This window comes from Hyla sarda, chromosome 4, assembly GCF_029499605.1.
Source record: "Hyla sarda isolate aHylSar1 chromosome 4, aHylSar1.hap1, whole genome shotgun sequence".
NCBI lineage: Eukaryota > Metazoa > Chordata > Amphibia > Anura > Hylidae > Hyla > Hyla sarda.
Genome location: NC_079192.1, coordinates 67,697,858 through 67,709,473, shown reverse-complemented (window position 1 = coordinate 67,709,473; position 11,616 = coordinate 67,697,858). Strand labels below are relative to the sequence as shown.

The following is an 11,616-nucleotide window of genomic DNA, read 5'->3' as shown; positions in this document are numbered from 1 at the left end:
GCAACCTTTTTTTTCAACTGAGCCAAATCTCGCCAAAACCACGATTGAAATTTATTTTGAGAGCCACATTTTTAAAACCGAAAATACATAGGATGGTACACTGTTTTTAGTTTCAATAAGTTTTTATAAGATGTGGGGGCACATGACAGGGAAGGGGGGTCCTGTCATTTGCCCCCACATATAATGCCCCCCTGCCATGTGCCCCTCATATATAATGCCCCCCTGACATGTGCCCCTTATATATAATACCCCATGTCCTGTGCCCCTCACAATATAATGCCCCCCTGACATGTGCCCCCACATATAATGCCCCCTGACATGTGCCCCTCACATACACCGTATATGCCGGCGTATAAGACGACTGGGCGTATAAGACGGCCTCCAACTTTCACAGTTAAAATATAGAGTTTAGGATATACTCGCAGTATAAGACTACCCCTCCTACTGTGATGTACGGTACCTTGTAGTCCCCCCCCCTATTAGGTAGGCAATATAGTTCCCCCCCGCATTAGGTAGGCAGCATGTTCCCCCACAATAGTAGGCAGCTCCCCCACATTAGGTCAGCAGTCCCCCCACATACATTAGGTCAGCAGCTCCCCCACAATAGTAGGCAGCTCCCCCACAATAGTAGACAGCTCCCCCACATTAGGTCAGCAGCTCCCCCACAATAGTTGGCAGCTTCTCCCCCCCCCCCCCACAATATTAGGAAGTTCCCCCACAATAGTAGGCAGCTCCCCCCCCACAATAGTTGGCAGTATGGTTCCCCCACAATGGTAGGCAGCTCCCCCCCACAATAGTTGGCAGTATAGTTCCCCCACAATGGTAGGCAGCTCCCCCCCACAATAGTTGGCAGTATAGTTCTCCCACAATAGTTGGCAGTATAGTTCCCCCACAATAGTTGGCAGTATAGTTCCCCCACAATAGTTGGCAGTATAGTTCCCCCCACAATAGTTGGCAGTATAGTCCCCCCACAATATTTGGCAGTATAGTTCCCCCCACAATGGTAGGCAGTATAGTCCCCCCACAATAGTTGGCAGTATAGTTCCCCCACAATAGTTGGCAGTATAGTTCCCCCACAATAGTTGGCAGTATAGTTCCCCCACAATAGTTGGCAGTATAGTTCCCCCACAATAGTTGGCAGTATAGTTCCCCCACAATAGTTGGCAGTATAGTTCCCCCACAATAGTTGGCAGTATAGTTCCCCCCACAATAGTTGGCAGTATAGTCCCCCCACAATAGTTGGCAGTATAGTTCCCCCCACAATGGTAGGCAGCTCCCCCCCCCCCCCCCACAGACATACAGCTTCCAGCCATATACAGTGTACGGTTGGAGGCTGTATGTCTGTATACTGCCCCCCCACAGTGTTCCGGTCACTGCTCCTCCGGCCCGGGGTCACCATCTGCTGCTATGGCCTATGGACCATAGCAGTAGGTGCCGGGTCCGGAGGAGCGGTGACCGGAACACTGAAGATGACGTGCCGCCGGTCACTTACCAGACTCCGGCCGGCGCGCGTCTTCCTCCGGTCCTCCTGCGCCTCTATGGTTGTACGCACGGGACGACACTGAGGTCCCGTGCGTACAACCATAGAGAGGCGGAGGATCGCAGGAAGACCGCAGGAGGACCGGAGGAGGACACGCGGCGGGCGGGGAATGGTTAGTGACCCGTGGACATCCTTATGTCCCGAAAAGATTTTTTGGGACACAGGGATGTCCGGCATAGGAAAACCTATGATTATCTGTCCGGGCCAGCTCCCGTGTGCGCCTGCAGGTGGGGGGCGGCCAGAGCAGGTAAAAACTAATACTGTATAATAAAAACCAGGGGGCCTCCAGCTGTTGTGAAACTACAACTACCAGCATGCCCGGACAGCAATTGCCGGTCCAGGCATGCTGGGAGCTGTAGTTTCACAACAGCTGGAGGCACCCTGGTTTTTAGTATACAGCAGTGGTCGGCACTATGCGGCTGCTGCTGCTCTGCATACAAGGGCCTGATACTAGTATCAGGCCCTTGTATGTCACCAGTGTGCATGGGCGGCCGCCGCGGCCCGACCGCACAAGAGCCGCATTAAAGTGCGTGAAGAGCTGCATGTGGCTCGAGAGCCGCAGCTTGCCGACCACTGACCTAGGCTCATACCTCTCAAAAGGTCCTAATAAAGTGCCAGTTGGATGTATATTCTGCCATTTGTGTGACCCACATAACTTTCTATAAATCTCTATCGTCCTCCTTACATCTCAGACAAAACAGGAAGTCACAACTTGATAACAGGCCTAGTGGACTGAATGGAAACTTCATTTTTCAGGATTAAAATAAGTAAAAGAGAAAAATTCTTTAAAAAAATAAGTTTATCATAAAAACTTGATTAAGGTGATTGCCATTTTCTGATGACACATTCACGTTAAGTTGTGAACCTTCTCTGAATCTCACCCTTAAATGATGGTACTTGAAAGAAGAGAGCAAAGTTGGTACCAGCTCACCCTTTGTAGCAGGCGCACGGACTTGGCGTGGACTACGCTTGTATAATAGAAGAAAAAAAGATATCCAGCGATTGACTTGGGAAGGGGTCTTTATTATATAGCCAGGGTAGACATACAGGTACACGGAGATATGTATTACCAAGCCTTAGTCATGACGAAACGCGTCACATATCTCCGTGTACCTGTATGTCTACCCTGGCTATATAATAAAGACCTGTTCCCGAGTCAAGCACTGGATATCTTCTTTTCTTCTTGAAAGAAGAGAGTTTTATATATAAAGTTCTGGGAGACTGTGCATGTCATTACGGCAGTAGATAGGGAGAGATGCACTTCTGTTTAATGGCACTGCGCCAAATACGCTATTCTACCCAGTGGAACCTGAACAGAACCCTGACACTGTAAATCAATCACACCCATAAGAATTCAATATACTGGCACAAAAGTGCTTATGACATTGTTTTCCAAGCAGGGTGCCTTTGCCTGTCTGGACATGCTGGGAGTTGTAGTTTTGCAACAGCTGGAGACACCCTAGTTGGGAGACACTGACTTATGATATCCACACCTATTCATATGTCAAAAGTCAATAGACAAATACCAAAGCAGCGGAAATTCTGCCGTGTGAATAGACCCTTAGGCTCAGTGGAAGTTTTGGTGTTTATTCTGGAAACTTTGGTGCTTTTCCTCCCATAGACTTCAAAGCAAGTTGTATTTTAGATTTATTTCTTGGGAGTGCAAAATGGGTAATAGCCATGACCCCAGCGTGAGAAGAACTCTCCACTTGTTGTTTTTGTTTAGTTTTTTTTTTAAACAAAAAAACCCAAATTAACCACATGGGGGAAGATTTACCAAGACCTGTGCTGAGGAAAAGTTGACCAGTTGCCCATAGCAACCAATCAGATCGCTTCTTTTACATTTTAGAGGCCTTTTAAAAAATAAAAGCAATCTGATTGGTTGCTATGGGCAACTGGTCGACTTTTCCTTTGCACAAGTTTTGATGAATCTCCCCCATGTTTTTTTGCAGTCAGATGTTAGGTGTAAGTCAATAGGGAATTGTGAAACGCCAAACCCACTTGGCATTTTTTTATTCGTCTGGTGGGAAAACACTGCGCTAAGAGGTGAGGGATAGATCAGATTCACGTACTGAATGACCCCTTTGAAGAAGCCATTACGTTCTTTACTTCCTCCCGCCATAACTTTACAGCCGTCATCTACATACAAACGTCTCAGAGTATGCGAACGCATTTATACAAACCTCATCACGTGACCCTCGCCCTCTAGCGGCCAGTGCGGAAATCGCCTCGTCACGTGACTCAGCTCAGGAGCGGAAGTGACGCGCGTCTTCCTGGTATTGCCCTCTGTGTGCAGCCGCCGGTAGGAGACGACATCATCATGGCTTCAAGGTTACTGTTCCGCAGCGCTGTCCGCGCCTTTACCAGAACCAGCGCCGTGCGGGCGGCCGCCCCCGCCAGGTATATGTCTGCTGGAGGTGAGTCCGTCCAAATGCGGTACGTTACTTCATTCATTGTAACCCCTGCCCACATGTGTGCCCTGTGCCATCCTGACAGTTCTGATGCCTGTGCCATAATGCTAATTTGTCAGCCACATTCATCGGCCCAAAGGTCATGGGGGTCATCTTCAATTTGTTTTATGTTCTACAACCTCCCCCCATCCTGCTAAAATGAACTCGTCCATCAGGGAAACAAGTGCTGGTTAGGGTATGTGCAAGGTCAGATTTGGGGGGTAAATGTAGGTCACTGTCACCTCCCATAATAATTAGTGCAGAGGTTTCCATCCTGTGCTGCTCCTCCCCAGTTGTTGGGAAATTACAACTCCCAGCATGCTGGGAGTTGTAGTTTTGTAACCGCATGGGAGCCATTGTTGCTAAGCTTTACAATAGTGGCCTATACCATTCAGTTGGTTAGTAAAGCTGGGTGACCAATGGGTTACACAGGATTAGAAAAACAGTTAAAGGAGAACTCCAGAATATAAAAATTGTCCCCCCATACTGCCGGCAGTAAAAATATAAAGATGTACATACCTTCCACCGCTCCCCCGGTAACCCGCTCCCGTCTCCGCCGCGATCCTCTTTCTGGTTGCTGGCGGTCGGCGAGTCATACTGCACTCAGCCAATCACCGGCCGCAGTGATGTCCCGACTCGGCCGGCGATAGGTTGAGTGGCAGTGTGACGTTTTCGGCCCCGGCAGCAGTTGCCGGTGTAGTGAAGAATTTTGTGTCCTGAAGCGTTCTCACACTGCCGCTCAGCCTATCACCGGCCGAGTCGGACTTCACTGCAGCCGGTGATTGGCTGAGTGCAGTTTGACTCGTTGACCACCAGGAAGAGGATCGCAGCGGAGACGAGACGATTACCGGAGGCCCTGGGGGAGCGGAGGAAGGTATGTACATCTTTATTTTTTTTTTACTGCCGGCTGTATGGGGGACAATTTTTAGTTTATCAAATAACAGCACCACTCCTGTCCTAAGGTTGTGTGTGGTATTGCAGCTCAGTTCCATGGAAGTGAATGGGGCCAAGTTGTAATACCCCACGTGACCTGAGGACAGATGTGGTGCTTTTATTGAAATAAATTAGCTCTATTTTTCTATTGATAACCTCTCGGTTGTCATCAATTCGCCCTCCTAGGCATTGTTCACTGTTACACCAGTCTAATATTCAAAGGATTAGAGGTCGTCATTTGGCTTTCCATACTCCTGAATGGTAAATTTGCCATATTACATATCTCCCCAATAGGTTGCTTGATGGTGGCCATCTTTGCCAAAATGTTGCACTTTTGCGGAACAAATAGAGAACACGGCTTGAACACTGAGTCTCTTGTGATGTGACCTTGAATGTATTCATGTCTACCCATACATTGCCGATTGCACGCTAGATTAACACTGATGCATTTTTGTGCCTATATTACCACTGCGGTCCCAATGGCCTAAACTGACAGCTGTATTATAATATACATGCATAAAAACAGCCAGAAGTAGATTAGCTGTGCATGGTGTATAGAGATTTTCTGTGTCTAAGGGTACGTTCACACGAGCGGATTTTTTTTGCGGGTTTTCCGCTGCGTATTTGAAAGGGGGCGGGTTCTTCTCGGCTGTCTGCGGTGGAATTTACGCTGCGGAAAATCCGCTGCAGTCCCTACTGACTTCAATGGGGCTTTTGGCGGATTTTCCGCAGAGTAAATTCCGCCGCGGAAAATCTGCTGCGGACATCCATGAAGAGCCCGCCCCCTTTTGAAAAATACGCAGCGGAAAACCCGCAAAAAAATCCACTCATGTGAACGTACTCTAATAGGCGCTCAACCTGCAGCCCTACAGCTGTTGCAACACTACAACTGCCAGCATGCTTTGACAGCCAATGACAATGAGCCACATGGCTGACACCTATGGGATATAATCTGATGATGGGCAACTCTAACCATTCTCTTTTTTGCAGGTATTCCCACCGATGAGGAGCAGGCTACCGGTATGGAGAAAGAAATTCTTACTGCATTGAAGCACGGTGATGTAAGTCATATATTGTAACGCTAACCTCCCATGTTGCCTGATTTATGGCTATATTTATACAAAAGGGGTTACTTAGGATTATAATATAAATAATGGTTGATTGAATGAGGCTCTAGGACCCAGAAAAGCTCTGGGGATCTTGTAGCTTATGTGTCTGATACTGAAGCTCAGTCCCATTCACTTAAAGGGGTACTCCCCTGGAAAACATTTTTTTTTTTTTTTTTTTTATCACCTGGTGCCAGAAAGTTAAACAGATTTGTAAATTACTTCTATTAAATAATCTTAATCCTTCCAGTATTTATCAACTCCTGTATAATACAGAGGAAGTTCTCTTCCTTTTGAATATCCTTTCTGTCGGACCACAGTGCTCTCTGCTGACGCCTCTGTCCATTTTAGGAACTGTCCGGAGCAGGAGAGGTTTGCTATGGGGATTTGCTCCTACTCTGGACAGTTCCTAAAATGGACAGAGGTGTCAGCAGAGAGCACTGTGGTCAGACAGAAAGGAAATTCAAAAAGAAAAGAGCTTCCTCTGTAGCATTCAGAAGCTGATAAGTACTGGAAGGATTAAGATTTTTAAATAGAAGTAATTTACAAATCTCTTTAACTTTCTGGCAACAGTTGATTAAAATGTTTTTTTTTTCCAGGGGAGAACCCCTTTGTGTACCTCCAGCTGTTGCAAGGCTACAACTCCCAGAGTGGAGAGTTTATACACTGGTGACAGCTAGCCTTGAAGACAGTGTTTCCCAACCAGTGTGCCCCAAGTTGTTGCAAAACTACTAGTTTTGCAACAACTTGGGGCACACTGGTTGGAAAACACTGTCTTCAAGGCTAGCTGTTACCAGTATATAAACCTGTGGTGTATGCTGTACAATAAGTAAAGAGCGTTCATCACATGCCCATCATAAAAACATCCATTTCTTTTTCTTTCCAAAAAAGTATCTAAATGACAGTGCTTGCTCTATGTTGTCACGTTCCTGGAGTTATTGGGATGGAGCTGAGTCTCTACTTCATTAATACCCATTTATTGATTGACATTCCCCTGGGCTACTGATGTCAGTGCTAGCCGAGCTGGAATCCAGTACGTTTCAGTTCGGCTTCCTGTGCTAGCAGTCTGGGCATAGACATCCACCTCTGCTTCAATAGCACACTATGCACTGTAGTATGCAGGACTTTGCGCCCTTGCCCAAGAAAGTACTGCAATAAAGGTATTTATGACCAGAATAAGAAATGAACATTTTATGAAATGCATGTGAAGGATGCTTTTTGCACATTCTACAACATCCTTCCAACAAATTAACCAAATAGAGAAAAAATAAATAAATACAAAACTGGGCAAGGTAACTAGTCGAGATGAGCGAACTTACAGTAAATTCGATTTGTCACGAACTTCTCGGCTCGGCAGTTGATGACTTTTCCTGCATAAATTAGTTCAGCTTTCAGGTGCTCCCGTGGGCTGGAAAAGGTGGATACAGTCCTAGGAGACTCTTTCCTAGGAATGGTATCCACCTTTTCCAGCCCACCGGAGCACCTGAAGGCTGAACTAATTTTACACAGGATAAGTATCAACTGCCGAGCCGAGAAGTTCGTGACGAATCGAATTTACTGTAAGTTCGCTCATCTCTAGTAACTAGGTAAAATTACTTCTAATAATTCGCCGAGACAGAGACCAATATGCATTAACCCCTAGAGGATGTAAATGTCTGGGATAAGTTTTAGATCACAGGGTGGCTCGAGCGCTGGGGCCCCCATGATCTCCTGTTTGGAGCCCCAGGTATCAGCACAGGAGCACATCACTACCCCCACCCGAAGCTGGAGCCACCACACCACCCAGCATAAAGCTCTACGGGAGAGCCAAAGATTGCCGAACCGCTCTCCCATAGAGCTGTCTGGAGGGGGCGTGGTGGTGGCTCCAGCCGAGGGTTGTGACACGCTCCTGTGCTGGATACCCAGGGCTCCAAACAGGAGATCGCAGGGGGCCCCAGCACTTGGACCCCCTCCATGATCTAAAACTTATCTTGGGGATAAGTTTTTAATCATCATACTTGTCCTTTAACACACGAAGATGTAAATGTATGCCCGGGAGCATTAAGTGACGATGGAGTTAGTGCAGGAGATGTGCTTGCTTCATAGCAGTGAAGGACTGCTACTATCCGTAGCCGGACACTCACCTCTAATGACAGGGAGTGGTGATTCCACTGCTGCCCGTCAGTAACTTTTTACATGGCGTCATCAAGGCTGATCAGTGTATAAAGTATAAAAACCATCATGCATTTTATTCAGGGGGCTTACTGGACCCCCGAGACATGGTGGTAGGGGATTGATGAGATAAAATGGCAGTGGAGGCTCCTCTTACCTGCCTCTGGCTGCAGGATTGCCAATCAAATGATGCAGCCTGGCTATGTTACTTAGTAAGTGAAGCGACGATCACACGTTATAATGCTATGCAATAGGCATAGCATTATACAGTGTATGCTTTCTTATGATTGCATATAAGTCCCTTATGGGGACTTAAAACACTTTACTGGACTTTGTCCATGCCTGTGCTTCAGCTTGGGCAGAGCCATGATTTTATAAGCCATGATTTCTATTTAAAAAAAAATAGTTTTCTTATGAAGATTATTAGAACGGTTAATGTTTTGCGAAGATGTGCATTCAGGGGGCTCATTTAATTTCTTATGTAAATTATATAAAAATGATCCAGATCACTTTCATATAGAATATGTAAACCATTGCTCCCAGCAATGCTCATATTAATAATGTGAATGCTTGTTACTATAGCATAACCTGTACAATATCAAAGAGATAAGCAAAGTAATTCCAGATTTTCCATTTTGGTTAATAAAATAAAAGTATTATTTCAAAGGATATATATATTATATATATTTTTTTTTTTTTTTTTTTTTTTCACATTCACTTTTGCCATAATGGCTGTTTACTAAAATGATCTTTTCGTCTTTCAGGATCCATACAATATGCTGAAGCCTAAGCATTACAAAGGGACCAAGGAAGACCCTCATATCGTCCCCTCCATTAATAACCAGAGGATTGTGGGTTGCATCTGTAAGTCCAAGTTGCAGAATCATGTTCTTGCTTTGTGGTTTATGATCAAAACATAAAAAAAGGACACATGGAAGAGGGTATGCTACTTAAAAAGTTATGTATATACTGCACAACAGTTGTCTCCATCCTTTTGGCTATCCAGCTGTTATGGAGTTGTAGTTTCACAATCACTGGATAGCCACAGGTTGGAGAGGATTTCTATAGAGGGATGTGGTAAAAGACTTGGTTGTTCCCACAGTGATAACCTTCCATATCTAATACTGCTATACGTCATTTTCAGCCTTGTATATACAAGCATTGTATATAGTTTCTAAGATTGTGTGTTGCCCTCTAATATAGAGCTGACTGGGGCCCCTAGTATCAATTGCTATCAGCAGATGCTTTATTTAGTACAGGGGGCTTCTAAAAAGGGGACGACCTTTTATGAGCATAGTATGCCTTATCAGGACACAGGGGAAGGGTTTTTCTTCTAAGTCCGAAAAAAGCTTTAAAGGGGTACTCCAACCTTAGACATCTTATCCCCTATCCAAAGGATAGGGGATAAGATGTCAGATCGCTGGGGACCCCGGGATCTCGGCAGCAGGACCCACCTGTTGCGGCTTCCGGCAGCGCTGGAGGCTCTTATCCAAACGCCTCACGACCACGGTGACGTGAGATTGTGACGTCACGACTCCGCCCCCGTGTGACGTCACGCCCTGCCCCCTCAATACAAGTCTATGGGAGGGGGTGTGATGGCTGTCACGCCCCCTCCCATAGACTTGCATTGAGGGGCAGGACGTGATGTCACACGGGGCGGAGTCGTGACTTCACGATCTCACATCACCGTGGTCAGGAGCCAAAGCCTCCAGCGTTTCCGGAAGCCGCAACAGGTGGGATCCCGGGGGTCCCCAGCGGCAGGACAAGATGTCTAGGGGTGGAGTACCCCTTTAACACTGACCACTGTTTTTCACAGCTGCAAGAAAACTTTAGGTCTTGCACTGTGGCCCCATCCATGGAGTCCTTGGTCACAATTTGGCCATTGTGATAAATAGGTGTGTAGTGTTGTCTTCTATTGTCCTGATATGGCTGTCATTTCTGCACACAGGTGAGGAGGAGAACACCGCTGTCGTCTGGTTCTGGGTGCACAAGGGAGAGCCCCATCGCTGCCCGTCTTGCGGTGCTCATTACAAGCTGGTACCAGCCGGGCACCACCACTAATGGACACATGACAGCCTCTCCTCTTGCTTGTTGCTAGTCTGTGCTTTTAACTAAATTTAAGTTTACATTGTGTTATATTTTATTCCTCTTTGGCTGGGGACCAGTAATACAATAATACATGCACCCAGCCTTTATACATTGTCTCCTCTTTATTCATGCTGACTGGGGGAGGGGCTTGTGAGTGTGTGGTATGTTGTGGATCAGTCCTTGTGCAACCAATGGACAGCGCCCTGGGTTCAGGTGTTTTAGTTTTACACTGTAAATGCCTAATTTCCATGTATCCTTGCCCCGTCCAATGTCACGGAGTCAGGAATATCATACTGAGGTAATCGTACAGCAGAATTTGGTGCGATATATAGTGACACAAGAACACGGTTTTCTGTTCTGTAGACCTTACATGGAACTGTATCCAGTCTTGTGTAATAAGAAGAAACCAATAAATAGAAATATATCCCTCTTCAGCCCTCAGTACACACATCAAACTAGACTTTATATGTATCCAGTATATTGTGAAGAAGTAAATGTGTAAAGTAAAATAATATTAAACGATATAGGACATTTATCATTGTTTGCTTTGGTAAGCAAGTTTTAAAGGCTTTTTTTATTTTTTTTGCTTTAGTTTTGCTTATGTGCTACATATTGATCATACTATCACAGGGGATTGATAAATTTGGAGCACATAAGCAAAACAAAACTTTTTACATTTGCTCCCATACAGGAGTTTTGTATTCCAAGTCAGAGCTTGAGCAGATTTGAAACTTTTTGTAAGGGGTTTTGCAAGTTTTTTTTTTTTTTTTTTTTTCCCCTACGTGCAAATTTTGCACATTATAAATTTGTGACCAGTACAAAGTGAAAACCGAAATTTGCTTATGTAAGGCTGTTTGGAACTTTTTGCTTACCCACAAGTCGTACAAGAAAGTGCTTAGGTGCATGTGCGACTTTGTATGCCCAGAGTAAGCAAAAAATCCTTGATAAATGTCCCCCATAGTCTATACAAGCTTAGTCTGTAGAAAAGGGCACCCTTGTCACCACAATGAGGATTTATAGGTGCTGTGTAAGCAAATCACCCAGCCAGTATTTCTACCAAAAAGAGAATGTAGATTGTGACATAATATTCATTCTGACAACCAAGGCTGTGCCATAATCATTTAATGAGTGTGATACTGGATATACAGTATGAACCTATAGATTTCTGTATTCAAAAACTAATTGAGAGCCATGTATCTTCTGCTTTAAAACACAATTCTCCATGTCCTTTGTGTATGAATTAAGTCTGGCTATGATGCATGTAGCAATGTTAGAATAGTTAGTGCAGATTTAGATGGCTTCAAGCACAAGCCTATACCTTTCATTATTAAAAGGGTATTTTGGTGGG

General features: G+C 45.4%; 1 protein-coding gene across 1 annotated transcript; it reads left to right on the top strand.

Annotated features, from left to right (window-relative positions):
- Positions 1-3,800: 3,800 nt before the first annotated feature.
- LOC130368075 (cytochrome c oxidase subunit 5B, mitochondrial) lies at positions 3,801-10,375 on the top strand. Its single transcript, XM_056571341.1, has 4 exons — positions 3,801-3,957; positions 5,914-5,984; positions 8,945-9,044; positions 10,129-10,375. The coding sequence occupies exons 1-4, from the start codon at positions 3,861-3,863 to the stop codon at positions 10,239-10,241; spliced, it is 381 nt and encodes a 126-aa protein (XP_056427316.1). The 5' UTR covers positions 3,801-3,860; the 3' UTR covers positions 10,242-10,375.
- Positions 10,376-11,616: the final 1,241 nt, after the last annotated feature.

Bases quoted from the DNA above. Each gene is read 5' to 3' on its own strand.
- LOC130368075 (XM_056571341.1), top strand. From the start codon at position 3,861: ATGGCTTCAAGGTTACTGTTCCGCAGCGCTGTCCGCGCCTTTACCAGA. The intron at 5,985-8,944 runs GTAAGTCATATA...TTCGTCTTTCAG, and splicing joins CTGCATTGAAGCACGGTGAT to GATCCATACAATATGCTGAA. The intron at 9,045-10,128 runs GTAAGTCCAAGT...TTCTGCACACAG, and splicing joins GAGGATTGTGGGTTGCATCT to GTGAGGAGGAGAACACCGCT.